Source organism: Hydractinia symbiolongicarpus, chromosome 8 (genome assembly GCF_029227915.1).
Source record: "Hydractinia symbiolongicarpus strain clone_291-10 chromosome 8, HSymV2.1, whole genome shotgun sequence".
NCBI classification, from domain to species: Eukaryota; Metazoa; Cnidaria; class Hydrozoa; order Anthoathecata; family Hydractiniidae; genus Hydractinia; species Hydractinia symbiolongicarpus.
The window spans coordinates 11687746-11709218 of NC_079882.1; the positions used below are offsets into that span (position 1 = coordinate 11687746).

At 35.2% G+C, this 21473-nt stretch overlaps 2 protein-coding genes and 1 long non-coding RNA gene across 3 annotated transcripts; 1 reads left to right on the plus strand and 2 right to left on the minus strand.

Annotated features, from left to right (window-relative positions):
- Positions 1-7121: 7121 nt before the first annotated feature.
- Positions 7122-12531, minus strand: LOC130656038 (uncharacterized). The gene is made up of 2 exons (XM_057458875.1): positions 8899-12531; positions 7122-8817 (listed from the first exon to the last, which is right to left on the minus strand). The coding sequence occupies exon 2, from the start codon at positions 8349-8351 to the stop codon at positions 7260-7262; it is 1092 nt and encodes a 363-aa protein (XP_057314858.1). The 5' UTR covers positions 8352-8817; positions 8899-12531; the 3' UTR covers positions 7122-7259.
- On the minus strand, positions 9926-12066 carry LOC130653724 (uncharacterized). Its single transcript, XM_057456237.1, has 4 exons — positions 12062-12066; positions 11600-11616; positions 10320-10612; positions 9926-10171 (listed from the first exon to the last, which is right to left on the minus strand). Exons 1-4 carry the CDS (start codon positions 12064-12066, stop codon positions 9926-9928), a joined length of 561 nt encoding a protein of 186 aa, XP_057312220.1.
- Positions 12532-17253: 4722 nt separating the features above from the next.
- Positions 17254-20089, plus strand: LOC130654249 (uncharacterized). The gene is made up of 2 exons (XR_008984379.1): positions 17254-18830; positions 19382-20089. It is a non-coding gene; the product is annotated as an uncharacterized LOC130654249 (long non-coding RNA).
- The last annotated feature ends 1384 nt before the right edge of the window (positions 20090-21473 follow it).

Consider the following 21473-nt stretch of genomic DNA (forward strand, 5'->3'; position numbering starts at 1 on the left):
TGACTTTCCCTGACTACAAATAAAATTCCCTGACTTTCCCTGACTCGGTGGAAGCCCTGTGTAACACAAACAAGGCTTAGTACCAGATTGATATTACGATAATTCCTAAACTTATTGCTAAGGGTATCATTTCATAGCACACAGTGTTGCCAGTGAACAGAGAGTGATGTTGAGAAAATTGAAATAACATCGGCATTCATGTAATACAGATGGAATTGCACATATGTATTCTGTAAAAAATTATATTTCTATCCAATTAATTGCTGACAATGCGCAGGGAAAAAACAACAATGAAAAATGCAAGTTTGGTGGATATAAGGGGTCTCGGAGGATATGTGTGTATTGTATCTAATTGTAACAGAGGTCAACAAAGACCACAACAAACTGTCTAAGACAGTTTTTCGTAAATGTAGTATGGTCAACAAGGACCACGTAAACAAACTGTGAATCAGTGCAAGTAAAACAAACTGTCAACAAAGACAGGTTCTAAACAAACTTTCAACAAAGACAGGTTCTAGCAAACTGCCAACAAGGACAGATTAAGATTGATAGTTCTTGAATAGCAAAATATTACTTAAGAATACCAGCATGAGTTTAAAATACACAACACACCCCCAAATTCCCCCACACCACCAAACTTGACAAGCTTACAAAATGAAGATGTGTGATAACGCCTGCAAGCGCCACCAAACTAAACAAACTATAACAAAAATGAAGGTGAGTGATGGTCCCACTCATGAGTAGGTGGCACAGTGGTGCATAGACTACGAAAAAAGCCAATAACCTGTGCATCATCGAGATGTAAATAGCGTCTACATGCATCACTGGTCCACCTGCCTAAAATCTGGATAGTGCTGTCAGGCACACCTGCTGACGCTGCTGCAGAGGTCCCACCAATTCGAAAAGAATGTGTATTAATGTGTGGAATATTAGGCAAACACGAAGCCAGGAGGTTTACTATGTCCTGACAAGTCAAAAATGTGAAGTCCTGGTAAGTGAATAGTGGCCACCCTGGGTTGGGATGAACTGCTAAGAAACAGTTCATACGCTGAACCGGGCAAACTGCATTATTGGTAGCTCCAACCCTAATCAGACAACCAAAATGAAAGGGATCTGTTTTAGACGACCGGATATGAACCAGCATGAATGAATTGTCTGTGTAAAATTGCATATCTTCAACCAATAAATCAATGGATGGATCGAAGTAAGGACTGGATTGATAAGTGTATTCAGAGCAGCGCAACAAGCCAAAGATTGCCAAAGAGGTAGCAGCTTTGAAATGTAGTCATTCATATACTGTAGCTTGTAAAAATTGAATACGGCAATGAATTAAACACAAATTCTGATACGTAATTGGGTGCCTGTGCAGCCGGGTGAGACGAGCGCCTTGGACTTTTTTAATTCCCAGCAGGGTGTAACACAAGCGACTCATGTCTGCTATTCGAACATAGTTACCGTTCATGATGGAGTGATATTGCAAGCCTTAGATGTAAACGCGAATGGTAGTGTGAGATACGCGTTGTTCCAAACTAGCAATGTAGCGAATTAGAACATCCTTGTTTCAACGGCCAGAGGATAAGACCACCTATAACAAAACCGCTGATAGGAGGCAACACCAGTGGAATACGTGGCCCTAGTAGTGGGTGCCAAAGCTTGAGATGGAAAGTACTGTGAGGCTATACTGAGATGGTCCAAATGGTTGGCTCGGTTGGTGTGGGTGACTCGTCTGTGGACTGAAGGCGTTGTTTGAATCGACGAACCTGTAACCAAGATAGAAGATCAGTAGCAATATTAGTGTGTCCAGGAATATGTTGAAGCAAAATATTAATGCTCGGCCGTGCTGTGAATAAAAATAAATGGCGGATTAACGACATATAGTCAGTGCATCTAATCGTTGCGCACTTGATAGAAAATTTTCGTAAAACTTCGAAAAACAGTAGCGTAACCGAAGATGCGACAAAAAATATGATAAAAAATAGAAGTGCCAAATGTAACAAGTAACAGAATCGCTCGATATCCCACAAAAACTTAGGGAAACCGGTTTTTTATCGCAAAACAGCGTGCACAATGATTTCCGTCCAGAATCACAAATTGTTGCGCACTTGCCGTATATTTTTGCGCACTTATTATTATTATTATTATTATTAACATTTATTTGGGTTCAATTTTGTACAAAATTGTTCTTCTCCCTAAAATGAAATATAAAAATGAAAAAAATTATAGATTAAGAATAAATAAGTGTTCAAAAAATAAATTTTTTTATATACATTAAATAAAAAAGAAAACCGCGATGAGAAAAACTGAAAAGGCTTGAAAGAAATTGAAACGCTCGAATCGACGAGAAATTAAGAAACGATATATGGAATCAACCTAGATTGTAACTAGACAAAAAGCAGAGAAAACGATAAATGGCCTTGAAAGTAAGGAAAATATAAATAAACTATAAATAAAGAATAAATAATTGTTCAAAAAAATATTATCTTTTTATATATATACATTATAAAAACCGCGATGAAAAGCAAAATTAAATAAACTTGAAAGGCTCGAAAGAAATTGAAACACTCGAATCGACAAGATAAATAGAGACGATATTGGAATCAACCTAGATAGGAGTAACTAGAAAAAAAACCCAGAGAAAACGATAAATGGCCTTGGAAGTAAGAAAATATAAAATAAACTAATTGAATTATGAAAAAAAAAAAAAAATAAAAAAATATTTCATATATATACTTGGCTAGTCGCAAAAGGAGAAAAGGCAAAAGTAAACACAAGCTGAAAATGAGTAAGGGTAGATTGTGAACAGGTCGATAGAATATTGGTACCCAAACTTCGGCGAACAGAATTCAAACAGACAAGACTCTAGCGACTGCCTTATTTAGATAAAATTGTTTTGCTTCTTTAGTAAATTTTTCTAGAGTTTCAATAATTTTTATACTATCCGGGATTTCATCGTAACATCGTGCTTGGTTTTGAAAAGTGCCATTTCCAACATTTTTAACAAGAGGCTCCTTCGTAGAAGATCTCAAATTTCGTGTTGGTACAACAAACTCTACGTTTAGATAGCTTGGATGGTTGTTATCAATTCTCGATTTGTGTACAAGTTTACTTATACTGAATTCAATATGTTCTTTTACGGGAAGCCATTTTAGATTCGTGACTTCTTGCAGATTAGCATAACGGCGGAGAACGTAACCAGCAGCCATGTTTTGGATCTTTTGTAGCCGACATATCAGATAATCAGGTATTTGCGAGAAGACAACATTACCGTAACTTATCCTTGATAAGATCAACGTTTCCGCCAAGGTTTTGCGTACATGGAAAGGTGTGAAACGACTAAACTTTCGTAGAGCACGTAGTGTTGAGTGCGAGGATTTTATAACATTGTTTATATGGCAGGTCCATGATAGATTTTGGTCGAATTGAATGCCAAGTAACTTAACATTTTCTTCCTGCTCGATTGACATACCAGCACAACGACAAAGATAGCTTCGGTCAGAATCAAATGCTCTCAGTCGCTTAGAATGGAATATGATTAACTTAAGCTTGTCACTGTTGAACAAAAGATTGTTTTCTTTTGACCAAGCTAGAAGGTTATCTACATCCTTTTCCATATCTTTGATTGATTGAAATAGATCTCTGACTTTGCAGTGTTTATATAATGTTGTATCATCAGCATATTAGATACTGGCGGAGTTGATTTGATTTGATAACTCGATGACGTAGAGGTTAAACAGGACAGGGCCAAGTATGCTACCCTGTGGTACACCGTAAAACATTGATTTTAAAGATGAAATTTTGTCTTCAATTTGAACGTATTGTTTCCTATCTTTCAGATAACTTGATAATATCTTTAAAGCACGAAATGAAAAATTCATATCACGTAGTTTCAGCAGCAGATTTTTGTGATCAATCGTGTCGAAAGCTTTGGAGTAATCGATGAGGATAGAGAGTGTCACTTCACTTTTCGCCATTACTTTTTTTATGTCGTCACGAAGCTTAAGCATCAATGTGGTAGTCGTATGACCTTTGCGAAAACCGGATTGTGTTTCATTGTAAAGTTGATTACTTTCGATGAATTCACATAACTGAGATAAGATTACTCTCTCGTAGATTTTTGACAATACTGGCAGTACTGAGATTGGACGATAGTCCTTTGTGCTAATTGGTGTGTCGATCTTTGGTATTGGGCAAACACGAGCAATCTTCCATTGCTGGGGAAATATTTCTTTGTTGATGCAATTGTTAATAATATGGACCAGAGGGGATGTTATGAATTCTGATACTGGCTTGATAAATCGTATTGGAATATTGTCATGACCACTGGAGCAGTCATTCTTGAGGTTTTTTAGTATTTTATTTATTTCATTGTAAGTAGTATGTTGAATTTTGAACGATTGTTCGTTTTCAGTAGTTTTGATATCATCTGGTAATGTAGACTCGACGTTTGATTTCCCAGTTAGGTTTGCTGCTAGATTGCTAAAATATTCATTCATTTCTGAAGGATCGTGTTTGATTCGTGTTTTTTGATTGCTCAGAATACGATGAATAGTATTCCAGACAGATTTTTGATCCTTTGACGATAACAATTTCTTGAAGAACGAGTTTTTTATTTCCTTCAATGTCTTTCGATAATTAGTGCGTTTTTCTTTATAGTCATTTTTGTAATTTGGATCTTCTTGGGCTTTTTTACAATAAAATTCCAGTTGGTTTCGACTGTCTTGGATGGCAGGGTCTTTCATCCACAGAGCGTTCGGGCGTGTTAGCTTTACTCGCTTCAGTGGGGCATGACGGGCTTTCTGGTTGGTTTATTGACATGTTGATACGAATTTAGTATGTCTTTATAACGTTTGGTGGATTCTTTTTCTTGGCCTTGAAGGTCAATGTTCATATCACCGGTTACAATAATGACACCGCTCCATTTAATAGATATTTCGGCTATCAATGTTTCAAAATTATTGAGCCATTCGATCTTTTGCTCTTTCTTTGAGCTTGGTTGATATGCTGTAATTAGAAGGTAGGGTGTATTTTTGTTCCGACCACGAAATTCGACGCATAAAACTTCCATTGAAGAATGTTTTGTCAAATCATCTCTCGATTTAAAGTGTAGAGAATCTTTGGCATAAATCCCAACTCCACCCCCTCGAGATTTTCTGTTTTTGAAAAGTGTCTTATATCCTGGTATGTTGACGTAATCTAACTGTTCCTTGTTGTCTTGAAGCCAAGTCTCGCTTAGGGTTATGATGTCAAAGTCATAAATGTTTAACATTAAAGAGAATTCTGTGAATGTCGATAAGAGAGATTGGGTGTTTATATGAGCGATAGACGTTTGATTGCGATGCTTGTTTAAAAGCTTTAGATGACTGTTCTCGGTAGTTATTGGGTCATCAGTAGTGTCTGTGTTAAATGCGATATTACGTACGCCAAAGTAGGGAAGCTCTGATAATATACATCCACTACATGTCCATTTAACAACAATTCTGGATGTCATACGATTCTGTTCAAAGATGGGAAGGTTAGAACATGATGCATGTGTAAAACATAAACACTTAATACATTGTAAACGTTTTCTATTTGTTCCAACTCCTTTATTACACTCAGTGCACTTGGATGAACCAGGTCCTGGATTCTCTTGAATATCTCCTGACAAAATTATGTTAAATGTTGATACAGAGTTCGCATAATAAACGATAGGTGATTTACCTCTCTTTATCTTTGTACGAATAACATTTGCTTTATAAACGTTTGTATTATCTTGAGATGCAACATCATTAAATGACAAAGTGTGAAAGATGCCAATTAAAGCAATTAAAACGACGATATTTCTCATGTTTATAAAGTTATAAATGCCTGGTTTCTCCGTTCGATGTTATGAGAGAAAAAATGTGTTTTGAGTGTAAAAAAGATTTCTCCAACATGTAAGCAAAAAGTACATAACTTGAAAAAAAATTCAATATTCACCACAAAAAACAAGTCAAAACCATTAAGCATGACTAGTATAACCAGTAGCGTTATTTCGATCGATTTCGTCATAAATATTCAAGTTGAAGTAAATCGAATAAACAAAACAAATTTATAACAACTTTATAAAACCAGAACACGTCTGCTCTCTCCCAAAACGATAAAGCAGCACCAAGTGAATTAACTTCATCTTGTTTACTACTCTGATATTATCAGCGCAGTGTTCTGCTGTTTCACTTATTATACTTTATTAACCAATTGGATATATGGATTATTAGTGTACTGCGTGTTTAATTCTGTAATTCATTAGTTTATAAAATCTGAGTTTGCGCAACTATTCGTGACTATTTGCGGCCGGCAGCGCAAGTAATTGTGATCATTTGCGACCAATATTATGTATTTCTTATTTCTTATTTCAGGTTCTCAACATGCCTTGAACACGCAATTATCATGATTGCAGAAACTATTTAACTCTCTCAGCAGTCCTCAGGTTTTATCAACCTCGTTCCCGTTAATCGCGCAAAGCATTTTGTTAGTTCAGAAAACGAGACAGTTTAAATGGAATAACTTCCAGAAAAGAAGCTAACTAATTATTTTTATTTTCAGAACACAAAAATAAATTATAATGTTCTTGGAGGTCCAGCTTGTGGACCAAACTATATAATTTTCGAAGTGCTTGATGGTCATGCACTTCAACCTTTCTCTTAGAGCGATATGATGCCGTGGACAGAGATACCACTTGCAACGGTCCAGCGATTATTTGGTGAATTGGCACGATATCCTGATCTATTTCATCAATGGGATTCTTTTCAAAAATGTTGTCATCGAGGTCAACTGTTTTCTGCTTTAAGAAATCAAAACTTATCGCTTGAACTGTCCCCTTTACATCTTGACGCCACTGCCGTAATGCTCTTCCTACGAACATTGATTTTCTTCGTCGTGGATCAATATAAACTACCGCATAGTAAATCTCTTTGTTTTCGAAATACTCTGCACTTGCCGAGGTCTGTAGTGAAGCCCAGGATTTGAATATGATATTATTCAGAGCATCTTCTACATCTTTAGGAGGCTCAATTTTGTTTCCTTCATCTTTTGACATGCTGTCTTCGTCATCGTCATCATCTTCTTCCAACTCACTCTCCTCTTCCTCTTCTTCAACCACACTTTCCTCCCCTGGGTCAAATTTTCCATCAAATTCATTCTGATCTTCATCTTCCTGGTCATCATCTTGGTCTTCTATATCTTTCTTTTGTCCTCTAACTTTCGCCCCACTTATTTTCTTCTCTTCTCCTTCCTTATTTTTAAGCAACTTTACTTTTTTTTTTACTGTTTTTCTTTTCGCTTTCCTTGTTAATAATTTCTTGCAGAAGTTCTGCATCGCTAACTACAGTAGCAGCCAAGTTAATTTTGCGTCTTTTTTTCACACCAGGTTTTTCCATAGGCTTGATCTTGTTTAAGAAAAGCTCCTCGAACGACTTATTTACTATTGGCGCAGTAGTTGGTGTTGGTGTTGATGACACTGGTTCAAGCTTCCAGCCGTTGGGTACCCACTGAAAACCTAATGGAGCATCAAAGGGGAACGGGCCAATAGTATCCATCACTTGTTTAGAAAAATGTTTAGCTGATGAATGAATTTTTGTAGGAGTATTGTTGCTACACATTTTCGACCCACTTGCTTTAGGTGTCGATATTTTGGTTTCTGTTGATGTGTTATCTACAGTGAACTCTACATTACTATCTGTCAAAGGTTTTTTGACTGCTTTTGGTGCGTCTTTTCCACTGTTACAGGTTGTCCAGTCAAGGGAGGGTTTTCCCGAAGCAACCCACTCATCATAGCGATGGACAAGTCGCACGTCAAAGCGAGAAGTATCGTATTTCTCGCGGTTGAGAGGCCAGATTCCAGTGGATTCGAAACCTGCCTTTACATTTCCCTCGTTCATTCCTTCATGCCATACAGTGGCTAAAAGATTGACAAATTCAGGTTTATCGACCTTTTTCACCAATCCAAAACGATTAATTCTTTCGTTCAGCAAGTTCTCCCAGGATCGTTTTAGTGGCCCAAAACAGCACTTGTCGAGGGGCTGAAGTATATCCGTAACGTGTGGTGGGAACTTTAACAGAAGGATATTTTGATCCAAAGCTTTCTGGATCACTGGTATGGAAATGTGACTCATGTGTCCGTCATAAAACAACAACATTGGTCTAGCAGCATTTTGGTCAGAAAACTTATCAAACCAATCTGCGAACGTGATTGTATTCATCCATCCATTTGGTGTGACAGCGTAAAATGTATTTGGTAGACCATTTTCGCCTCTCCAAGTTGACTGAAAGTTTTTACCTTGAAATATGATAAAAGGGTCAAGAACTTTACCAGCAGCGTTGCATACAGCCATCGTTGTTATATTTTCCCTCCTGGCCCCAAATGATAGCTTAAACGCTGGTTGGTTTGTTGGACCTATCACCTAAAGAGGAAGCATATTGAAATAATATATATATACCCTGTTAATACTCAGAAGGGAAGTTATGAAAAGTCGTTGCATTAAGACAAAGAATAATTACTAAGTCAAACCTTACCTTCGATTTTGCGGGGTCGGTAGGAAATCCAGACTCATCACAGTTCCAAATATTTTCTGGCTTTATTCCAGGATTTGCTTTCAAAATCCCCTCTAGCTTGTCGTAAAAATCGTAAATTACGAAAGGGTTGGCAGTATTTGACTTTCTCGAAATGCAAATCATTGATGCTTTTTTCAGAGAAAGTCGATTCCTCTTCATAAATAACTTCATCCAAGTCCTTCCAGGGCGATTTGACACGAATGGTGTGTTGATGTCATTGACAGTCACGTACTGCTTCACTAACTCCTGAAAAAAAGAAAACTTGATAAATAAAATCAAGCAAGGAAACAAGATGAATTATATTAAAGTGTACTATGAAATATTTACTCGTATCTCCACTAATGTTGGACTGAATCCGTTTTCACAAACTATAGCGATACACTTTCTCAATTCGATCTCCTCCTGCTCACTAAACACACATTTTCGACCAGCTTTGGAAAGTGACCTTCCTTCATCTACCTTCTTTAAGCGAAAGCGAAGCGAAGATTCAGCAACTTTACACTAAAAAGAAATTTATATAAAATAAAAAAAACAAGGAGAAATAATGAAACTTATTGCCCTATTATCAAACTTGCACCCCCGTACTTTTGACGAAGGTTATGTTTATATACCTCTTTCGCAATAGAACGGAGTGAAGAAGTTGAAGACTTATATAACGCCAATGCTTTCTGCATATCATCCTCTGTCCACGGAGTCTCAATCTTTCTCTTAACTTTGTTATTTGGCATGTTTGTAATTAAAATACCAATTAAATTCCTTGTATACGTTTAAAATGACTAACAACTTTAAAAACACGTCTGTACCTGAACTGTTTTTGTTTAGGAATGAATCTGATGCATTCATGCTCAATTTCGAATTCAAAAAAAAGGCGCCATTCGAAACTATTTATATAGCAAACCCTATTGGTAGGATGTTGCGTAAGTGTGCGCAATAAAATATGACCCCCAAGCGGATTGTGACGCGAATTATTGCGCAGCAGTTTTCTCAATTCGGCCACAGGTTTACATGAAAATAACTATTTACATGGGTAATCGAGACTATGTTGCGTCATTTCAACAAAAAAACATTTTAAAGATGGCGGCCGACGAAGCTAGTTGACAAAGTTTCGTGGGACCACGTGGAAGTATTTATTTAATCACTTCTTCATTTCAAGTACTAAATATTGTTTTTCTGAAAGTATGCCGGTTTGTTAAGTGTTGAAATTGTATTATTTTCAAAGCCAGATCATTTTCACTTTGTTTTATATCATAAACAGCTTTTATAGGTGCAGGGGATCCATGCAATTGGTGAATATTCTTCCCTGCGCAACGATTCGCGGTGCGCAACGATTAGATGCACTGACTACATAATTTGTTTATCCTGCGATGTGCCTGAGTGCCACACATGATGATCTGCAGATTGCGCCATTCACAACCCACGTCCTAACCGCTGCTACAATTGCGAAAAGCTCCAATATATTAATACGAAAAGAATGAAATGTTGGGGGCCATGGAGCACAAAACCAACTATTGCGAAAAACAGTACCAAATCCTACCGTTGATGCATCCTTAAAGAGGCTAAGTGAATCGGCTGTGATTGGGTCGCCTTGAATGAAACAGACCTAGGTCAAAGGTCCACCTAGGTCAAAAATCCACCCATCATTGAATGTCTAAGCGTGCCTCCCCATTTAATGTAATATGATGATTGAGTGATGTAACTGTGGTAGACAAATCAATTAACCTGCGGAGAAACATTCTGCCTGGTTCTACCACTTTCGCAGCGAAAGATAAAGAGCCAATCAAGGTAAGCAATTCTCGTTTAGTGCACTTCTTCCTACCAGACCAAGCCAATAAAGCTTTGTGTAACTCCCTGTACTTATTTGCTGGCAAGCGAATGATCCGTTGCTGAGAGTCAATCTCAATGCCCAGGTAGGTTAAAGTTTGTGAAGGTCCTGCGGTTTTGTTCTCTACAATAGGGACACCTAGTTTAGCGCACATCGACTGAATGGATTCTAAGTAACTATTTACTTCTGCTGCAGACCTCCCACAAAGGAAGAAATCGTCTACGTAACAGATCACAAATGGAATAGCAAGCACAGTGAGGATTTTTCTTTCTCTTCAAGCGCCTTCTTCCCAACTATCGTCCACATGGTTTGTTACAAGGAATTGCATTTCAGGAATGTCCCAGGCGAGTTCAAGAAAGTGCAGGAGGTTTCAGGGGACAACCGCCAATTTTATTCGAAAAGTCGCCCAAACTCGCCCGTATATAGGTGGGCGTTTGCGGCTTATTGGCACCCTCTTCGTAAGTTTTCGTCTCCGTTAACGGCAAATTTGCCGTTAAATAGAATTTTGCTCCCCTCCGCACTTTACGGAACAATCTTTGTGGAGACTTATACGAACACGAGATACATTTTTTAACAACCAATTTTAGATTATGGCGGATTTTTACTGTGGAAACATTTTTTAATTTGTTGAATTTTTTTTCATTTTCCCTAAAAGAAACAAAAAAGGTGAGAAAGTGAAATTAGTCTCCATTTTATATTTTTAACGGACAATGCATTACCCCCTCCCCCCCCTAACAGCCAATTTGCTGTTACGGAGATGAAAACTGTTTGTTGACGGCCCCTAAGAAGTGCTTTTTTTGAAAAGGTGCAAGGCTGTAATAAAGTTTAAAAGTTAATAATTGCTACTTATGGTTCTGAAGCAACAACAAAATAACATGGTGTGCATAGAAGTAAATTTCTCTTGTTTTATGTTAAGACAACTGAGGTTGGGGAAAGGGGGATGATGAAGCATTTTCACTTTCTTTTTTTAAAATTTCTTTTTATAAAACATCAAATGTTCGGCTATTAAAATAAAGACAGTTGTATAGCTATATATACTTAGTGTATAAACGTGAAAATTTGCATGTTTCCATAAATTAGGCGCCGAATTTAAATATGTTAGAATGATCAGAAAATTTCAAACATGTTAACTCGAATCCAAGAATTTTCAGGGAAGAAACATCAAATTTGAAAGCCCATCCACTTAAGTCTTATTCTTTTACATACCAAGAGGAACTACAAGACTATAAAATAACAGGGTATTATAGATAGTTCTAGCTACGACTTTAAACAAATACAAAAAAATCACATCAGATCAGATAAAAACATCAAAAAGAGATGATGAAAACCTTAGCACATGGCCATTTTGTTGATTGTCTTGCTCATTCAGTTCAGAACCCGTAGCTTAATATTCAGGACTGCAGAACCCACAACACCTCTCCGCGGCTATATTTCTTCTTTTCAACTAGGGATATCTATCTCACCAGGAAAGCGCGGTATGTCAACAGGTAAAATGAAGAAAACAAATGAAAGAGATAAAAGATACAAATTAAAATTTAGATCTTAAAATAAACAAATCTGGTGGATTTTGCAAGAGTCCGTAAGATTTATGAATAAACTATTTATAAAAAAACACTTTGAGCGCAATACAGGCAGTAATATTGTTTAAATAAAATTGGGATACAATACCTCATCTCCAGGGCTTTTCTGCCGTTACGTCAGACTATCCTAGGCCTATACGAGCCCTGGAGACGAGGTTGGACATAATAAATAACTAAAGTCTCGGTCACTTTGTGGTCCGCCTAAGGTATTTTCCTTTCTTTATCTCGAACTTTCTCTATCTCGACAAATTGTTTGGTTCCTTGCGAGTTAACCAATCTCTCTTGTGTGGGATCATAACACAATTCAAAGGCGCTGCTATGCACTCGTTTTGCGAGAGATGACCTATTAGTAAAAGACCAAATAGAAGAACATTATCTGGTTTCTGACGCTACAAACGAATTCGTTATAATACGTTTATCAAATGACATAAATATAGATATTCGTCTTAAAGCCGATAACTTGGCACTAGCCCTCTTGCACAATGCATTAACATGCTAAAACAGAAAGTCTTGTTAGCCATTAAAAACGTAGCTTCTATTGTCTACATCTCTAGACAGTTTTATACGATATTGGAATATAATTTTAACATAAAAAAAAAGGAAAAGTTGTCTGAGTATGAGTCTGGACAAACTTCTATTGATATGACGCCAAGAAATCAAATAAAATACTAAACATTGAGCCAAAACGGGATGACAGACAATTTCAAAAAAAACCTGACAGCAATGTGACTATTTAACTATACTGACGTCGACTGTGGTACTTTTTTATATCATCCAGACATATTGAAGTTTAAAACTAATTTTTGTTGTTCACATCTTAACTTTATTATTAGTATTGTAAATTGTCTTTTTACTTGAAATGATCCAAGTTATACAGAAAAGTGAAACCTTATCGAACTCCACCCTGCAGCTATCTATATTATAACACCCGTATACGTCGGGCAGTCACAGGACAACCATGGCAGCCCATCGGGTAGACACCACAGTAAAAACTTCTTTACAGCTGACACAAGACGTCATAGTCATAACAACACTTCTATGTATTGGACACTTTATAGAAGATATATTTTTCTTTATATAATAAAGAAATAATTATCATTTTATTTATTTTTAGCTATATTTAATGGTCTTTTCAGAACTTTTAAAAATTGGACACTCGTAGAGGCTTTTTTATTTTTTCGAATAAAAGAACACATTTTACTATATGCTCTTTCTTAACAAGAGGAATCCACGAAGCGGACAACTCTCTACATAGTACACTTTTGGAGGTCCCGATAGTGTTCTCTATAAAGAGGTATCACTGTGTATCATTTATCCCTCCCGCTTCCCCCATCCCAAAAAGGGTTTGTTTTATTACTAGATCTACAAATGTTTCAGAGAGTCTACAGAATCACTGAATTATGTTTTTCTATTTCACACAAATAAACTCCTCGAAAAAAACCGCGAAAGCTGCCCACACCGAACCTCAAAGTTATCAGCAAAACAAACTCGAAAACTACAAAGCAAAAGTTTTTGTTTATTTTCAAATCCTAGGCTGAATGCAACCGGATTTTCGTTATCTGTCATTACACGAACCATAAAACAATATGACCATGTCACGAATCTCTTGTTTGTAGTTGCGATGAGTTATCTAGTGATAAATAACAGAATCCATAGCTGTATTATTAATAAATACATTATCAGATCATTTAAGATGGTGTCATTGTAGATACGTAGTAGTGAGATCTTATGAACTCATCAACAGGAATGACGTTTTTTACGTACATCATAATTTCTTGTTGATCTCGTTGTTATTTTGTTTTAACTCCGCTAAACCTGTAAATACGTAGTTTAACCTTAATACATTATTATCTTAATTTTTTATAAAGAAACCGAAACGGCTTAGACACTCACGCCATTACAGGAAAAACAACGCTACACATCATACCTTCATGGAATGCTTGTTGTGTAACTTGTTTTCCTCTTCAAATGGAGTACTTGATGATTTTATTTGTGTGTTCCGTGCGGAACTATTTGAATGTTTGACGCAAATAAATAGCAACGTTGCAAAAGTATACACAAATATACAAGAAGAAAAATGTAATCTTTGTAATATCCTTTTGATATAGGAGTAACACAAAACTTCTCCCTTCTATTTTGGCAATGAATGTTTTGGGCATATATTTCCTTATGTGGCCAAGCTTACGAAGAAGTATTTGGCTATAACATATTTTTTCTATAAATTTTAAACGACTATTGAATAACGAACTCTACCAAGAAAAGAGAACATATGCACTATTTTACAGGCATCCCAAATTTAAAAATTCTTTTTATGGCAAAAACATCCATATATATTTTCATTTGCATTTCCCAACCCTTAAAATGACTAATTGCTGCCATAGCAACATGCAAAAGGCGGTGCACAAGTTGTTAGCAATGCGTGAAGAATGTATAATATGGCTACACTGTTCCCACTCCATATAAATATCGTAAATGGTTATAACACGTCAAGACAATAGTTGGTAACATAAGTATTGCGTTAATGACCAAGGAGTGGTGAAGGTGCTTTAGTGCCTCTAATATTATCTTCAAGGATAATTTTTTAGGGAAAAGGAGAAAATAATTTCTTTTAAAATACTCCTTCTTTGTGGGATTTTTTTAGGCAAATTATTTTACTATATAAAGGTTAAAAATGAGTAAGTCCTCCTTAGCCACTAAACCTTCCCCCATATCAAAAATACCTCACTGATAATGGACGCCATTTTTAGGCCCAAAAATGTGTTAGTTAAGATACAAAAAAAATCCGGCAAGCTTTTTTTTAAAATAGAAAGTGATGAAGAATAACCACAAATTGTCGAATTGTTCAAAAATTACTGTACGAAACTGTAGAAAATATTACTTATAAGTCAAAAAATCTGTCCACAGTATTTTGCAGGCGTTGAAATTGTGATCATGATTTTATAAATAGTCAACTAAAGTACAGTCATTATTGACAGCCTTGTCAATAAACTGTCATCTTAAGTGACAACAATATCCAAGAGTACTTGTAAACAAACACACAGGATCAACATTATGTAATATTTTTATTTTCCATGTTGCCATGGTTATTTACAGCTCAGAAAAAAAACTGTACAACAGCCTGATTCCAACTACCTTGATTTTTCTTATTATAATAGGAAAGGAAATCGACAGATAAAAACGGTATAAACAAAGTAATAACGTCAATTACAAGGTTAAACTAGGCTAGGCTTAGAGACATGCTAAATTTAAAACGTCATCAGCGCACGAGCAAGCAAAACAACTTCCGAAGCCAAAAATGTTATAATTAAACGAGATATGATCAAGTTCACGACAATGTAATATCCTATTTTTATTTTAATTAAACAGACTATTGCAATGAAAGGCTAGATACTGATTTTTATCTCTAACTCTCTAATTACCAACTATCATAATTAAAAAGAACTTTTACTTTTAGAAACTTTATTCAAAATTTACTTCGCTAATGGAGAAGAAATTCTATATAAAACACACAATAATTGCCTTACATAAAAAATACAAAAGACTTTCAATCCGTCAAAATAGTTGACAACTATGCCAAAGAAAGAAAATAAAAGGGCGCCAAACGTACTTAGTAAAAAAGACTGCGAGTTGGATTGAAGTGTTAAGCATTTATGTAAGACGTCATATCATTAATTTGTTTATTTATTTTTCAGTTCCGCTAAAACTTAGCTAAATAAAAGTACTGAAGGATGCAGAAAACAAACAACAAACTAGCAAACAAAATAGCGATCAAAAGTGTATGCACATATGTACGCATATAAGGCAAATCAAAATAATTCGCGTTGTTCGTATCACTTGTGAGCTAAACATTCTTAATTAAAAATACCTGGGGCGGAGAGTGGATGCGCGTGGATCGTTTGCGACAATTGTAGATATCCAAGAGGTATCTAAGAATTATTTAAGGCTCTGTTTAAATGAAAATCTACCGATCATGAAAATTTGAAATTTTTTGTATGCAGAAGGAGCGCAAACTAACAACGAGATAATGAACGAAATTTTAGTGTTCCTGGGTCTCTCTGTAAACAAATTCAAAAAGACACTATTTAAATTTGAAGCCATCTGTATTTAGCCGTTGTATATGTTCCCTATCGATTCTTTTTTAGGTGTTTTATTAAAGTCAAGTTTTGGTGTTTTATCAATGACAGTACGGGTAGACTAAAAATCGTGTGTCCAGATTTCTTCAGTGAAGCCGTGCCTGGCTAATTAAGTAACAAATGGTTTTATTGTAAAAGTTTTATTCTGTGACGTGTGTAGACCTTTTTTATCTTTGCTATTTACTTTAAGAACAAATTTTACAGGATGGTAATACCCATCCTATAGTATCCAACTGTTACTATGAAAAAATATAAATTGCAGCTTAGAAGGGATGCAAGAGGGAAGTCTACCATCTTTAGCTTTCTCCTTCCCCACGTATTGTTTTTCTTTGATATCTGGAAACTAAAACGACTTATTTCGGATGAAATTTTAAATGATAACGAAACTTCTCGTTGAATCGATGCTGACACAGTAATCCATTGTTGTAAGGGAAATTCAATCGGATAAAAGCTTTCCCCTTTTTCTAACAATCACCCAATTTATTTCCATCGTGTCTCCAGACACATACCACCCAAAATAAGGCCGTGGGGATGAGTCACAGATTAATAAATGCGACGTTTGTTTGCTTTGTTGTTTTGTTTGCAGCTGATCAACATTTCTGCATCTCGAATACCTTAAACTCCCACATTGACCTCATTCTGCCACTTTCAAGATAAATGTTTTTCACAGCAAACAACATCTTCATAGAGCTATCTTTGGATACAACATAAAATGTCAATTTGCAGGAAAGAAGCAGGTTTTTTTTATTTGATGCTAAATGATTCCAAAATGTGTGTTTTTGAGCCCTAGAGATTATAGCAAAAAAATTATTTTATGTGTGTACGTGCCAGGGATAGAATGATTCAAGGTACTAAAAATACTTAAGAGTCGACGTTAAATTTATTTGAAGCAATAAAAATTGTTTTCAGTGAAAAAGGTCAGTTTCTTGTTAAGTCACAATCTTAAAAAATTAACTTTTTTTTAAACTTTCTATTTTTTTTTCTCAAATTTAACTTTTGCCCTTTCGAGCGGAGTCACTTGTTGTAACGTGTGTAGAAATCAATTGAAGAATACGTATATCTCCAATTCATATTTCTATATACCCTTCGCCCTTTATTTTCCTCATTAATCACCCCAATTTTGTCCGCAAACCTGTTGACATTTTTAACACCAGGATGGAAAATTTTACTTTTTGGTTTGTCTTTAGATATTTTCAACCCAACCTCAACACAAATTCACATGATTCGTGCATGTTTAGCTAGCTTTTTATTATTTTCTTTAACATAAATATCGGTTCCTTGTTTTGAAATACTTTTTTTTGCGTGCATTAATATGATACACTCTCCCTCTTAGTGTTTATTTTTTAAAATCCTGAAACCAAAGAAAAGCAAACACTTCTAAAATCTATTGCATAGTCGCGTGTCCAGCCTGAAGTTGTTCTTATTATTTTCTTCTTACGACCTAGAATCAAGCATACACAAATTTTACAAAATTACAACAAATTTCGGCCTTCCTTCCATTGTTTTTAATTTATTTTTAAAAATGTTATTGTAATGAAGTGTAGCTGTCAGAATAAGTTTTCCACTTAGTTCCATGCATGGAAGTTGTCAAAAATATGTTTTAACAGTTAATAACCACTTTTGCAGAACAGGAGAAGAAGTTGCGAAAGTCTGTTCCGAAACAAGAAGTAATTTTTCGGCTTTTGCTTTCTCAAAGTGCAATTCTAAGATCTGTTTTCACGCAGGAAATGACGGGTGTCCGAGGTTGTTAAATTACTGTCATTAAGTGAGCAATCAGTCGATCATGATCACTTTAAGCATGTTTTTTTTTCTTAACATAGGCATTTAAGCTCACTCTACTTTGTTTGTTTAAAATTCATGTCAAGGTGAACAAAATTTTTCCTTTATGACAAATTTTCGTAAACAAATGAGTAAAAAATTCACAGAACGCGGAATGCATGACGACGAATGTTTTAAGTATCATACGATTAAGAATGTTTTGAAGTTAGCGCTTCCGTATAGCTTTATGTTGATGTTTTACTGTACAAAAATTTTAACAACGCCACACCATACTTGAAAAATATTCGCTTCGGTTCCATCATAGTAGATCCTTGAAAACTCGTGTTATGAACCTAAACATTTAGGTCAATACATTGAAACTTAGTCAGCTCTTCGTTTCATGTAACGTTCCAAATTTGATAAAATACAGAACGGTTAAAAAATGTCCACCGGTAGAAATAACCACGCTTTTTCAGTTATAAATATTTGTGTTTCTATGTAAGCAAAAGTAAGAATGTGAAGTGCTTTCATTGATCGTTGCTTGCACGTGGAAAACCCACACTATATTCAGTTTTATGTATTGAATGAATCATCTTGGACAGAAAAAAAAAACACGAATTTTGAACATCATGACAGTATTTGGCGGATAAAAATCTCTGTTAAATACAAAAGTAAACTTAGAATGTTATTTGTAGTAAAAATAGAATAGAAATTTGAAACTTGTCATTATCCTTCACATTACGGCCTCATTGGAGTGACAACCGTGAAGGAGAGCTTTTATTTTAAAAGAGTCAGCAAAATATTATTATTAATTAAAATGAAAAACAACATATGACGTTTACATGAGTTTATCCTAATAAGGAACTTTCATTATTTGCGCTCTCAGAGCATATAAATACGACACATGCTCGATGTAGCTTTTAAAAATCTACTAGAGCTCAACGAAGAAGCATCTCAACAACTCAGGTATTAGATTTGCTTCATATAATTAGTTGTGTCATCATGAAACACTTTTTATTCACATTAATGAAAATTTCTCTGCGCATTCCATTCATACTAAGCAATTTCTCAGCGCGTTATAAAAAATGTTTTTCCTAGCCATATCATTTATCCACGTCTCGTCACACTAATAACACTAATATATATATAATAACAGTTTTTGGCGGAGGGATACAAAAGGAGCTTGATACATCCAAACCGTTATATAAGTCGGATTTAAGAGGTGCCTTAGAAGCACGTCACAACGAGAACTACTAGGAATCTAATTATTACGAAGTCACATTAAAATTGTTCACATTTTATAAGCACCAATTAAATGGTATATATAAAGAAAACCTCTTAATGCTATACTTGTTATCTTAAAGAGAAGCTTGAATCGGAAACAGGTTCTTAGTATTCTGATATTTTTATTTTCAAAAACTTCAAGTTGAATGATTTTTGAGGGTTCGTAGAAATAATGGGATTAAGCTTGTATTCGTTTTATTTCTGTAATATAAAAATATTTCTTTCTTTTTTAGGATTTATTCTACAAGATGTTTAAGCTATACACTTTTACACTGTTATTCGCTCTATCGATTAGCACACATCTTGTTGCATCAGCTCCCACGCAAAGTAAAGAATTAAACGATGTCGGATCGATCCAATCGAAAGATTTCACGTGTCGCAGTTTATGTAACGGAGAATACGATATTTGCTTAGATGCTATTCGTTCTTTTTGGGAGAAGTTTATTTGTTATCATAATCTCCATCAGTGCATATACAAGTGTAAAACAAAAAAACCAATCGCCGCAGCGCTACATTCAAATGATGTCATGTCGGATTCCATTATAAAAGCGCAAAGAAAAAAACTGAAGCAAATTTGGTCCTAACAGGTCCGAATATGTTTTGTACAAAATATTATTTTTCTTTAAATAAGTTATATTTGTTAATTATTATTTATATTTGGTGTATTTAATGTAGAAAAACTTTTAAATATATATATTGTAAATACATTGAACACAAGAATATAAATGAATTTTTCAAAAAAATATTTATTATACCTGTTACAACTTTGCAACCTCGTCCCAAGGACTTATTAGGCTTTTTATATTTGGGCGCCTAACAAGTCCTGTGGACGAGGTTGACGATTTTGTCATGAAGTTTATAAGCTAGTTAGATTAAAATGGGACAAGTGTATTTTTATGGCTGGAAAGAATTAAAATTTCTTTAAAGAGAAAAAAAAATTTTGATACCGCGGGATTAGATGGATAAATAAAAATAAAATTGACGATAAGACGAAATTAATGTAAGGCATAAGCATCAATTCGCATTTGAAAGTTTATCTCTTTAACAATAGCCAAATTCCGTCTGTCTCATTGTTCGCGATTTAAAAGTCGTGTTACGAAAGCACGAAATGGATTTATGCGCAGGCCACCGACTAGTCTTTATAATAATAGCTATTTTCTGTCTGTCACCCAAAACAGAGTGGTGCTAAACCCCACACGAAATCAACAGACAAATCTCCGTGGATTTTTCACGGGCTAAACCACGCACGAAATTTTTAATTTAAGTAATAATATAATAATAAATAACAAATGCTGCGAAGTGGGAACTAGTTTGTTAAAAATAAATACCTTAAAATACCGGCCAGTCTAGTGCCCAGTACTTTCTTTTTTTTCGAAACTCTAGAACGAGGCTGCTATTTAAGAATCGATATAAACTGTTACGGCTTATAAGCAAAATTTAGTCTGTGCAACAGACGAAATAAAAACATTCACGGAAGAGTATTGTGACGCACAAATACACAAACACTAACCCGCATCATACCTCCATCTTGATTAGCTGATGGAGAACATAAACACACAACTGACAGTACCACAAAAAATATTGTGTTTGCTCTAGAAAGGAAAGAAAATGTTGCTTTAAATTTCTCGTTCCCCTTTTGCTTGTAAAAATACGATCACTTTAATGTATTATGTTTGGTTGAATCAACAATAAGATGAAATTCGGGTAAGCACTTTTTTCACAACTTCGTCCCAGAGTCTTGTGGCACACTAAGTCGTTATTATGAAGATCAACAAGACAAAAACCCTGAAAACTAGGTTGCTTTATTCACTATACAATACTGTTGGTAAAGTTTGTACGATAACAGTCCTGGTAATTTTGTTGCGCAATGCTCAACCACGAACAGGAAGTTTTACCAAAAAGCACTCCTTCTATTCTCTCAGACATCAACAGGAAACTTTTTCTACGTAAACAAAAAATAGCAGTACACTCACACGCAAGGTTGCAGTCAAATACAATATGTATTTCAAACGCTCGAATAACCAATGCTACTCCGCCCTACCCCCTGTAATAAACACACCTGAAGCTATCCTTTGTTTGGTATATGTGTAAACACTATTTTACATAGGTTATTTGCAATTTTTTCGCTATAACACCATCAACAATGAGAAGAATATTTAAGGCTCTAAGGACAAGGTTGCTGTTTAATAATAAATAGATTTACTGCCAGGCATTGAATTGTTTGTGTTGGATTCTTGTAACATCGAGAAGAAAATTTCGACTCCATATTATCTTGCAAGACGATTAAGAAGCATTTTAAAGGATCTATATTTATACGCATTCGGA

Coding starts and splice junctions, on each gene's coding strand:
- LOC130656038 (XM_057458875.1), bottom strand. CDS start 8,351: ATGGCTGTATGCAACGCTGCTGGTAAAGTTCTTGACCCTTTTATCATA.
- LOC130653724 (XM_057456237.1), bottom strand. Junction 10,172..10,319: donor TATCTTTCGCTGCGAAAGTG/GTAGAACCAGGC, acceptor CCTTTGACCTAG/GTCTGTTTCATTCAAGGCGA.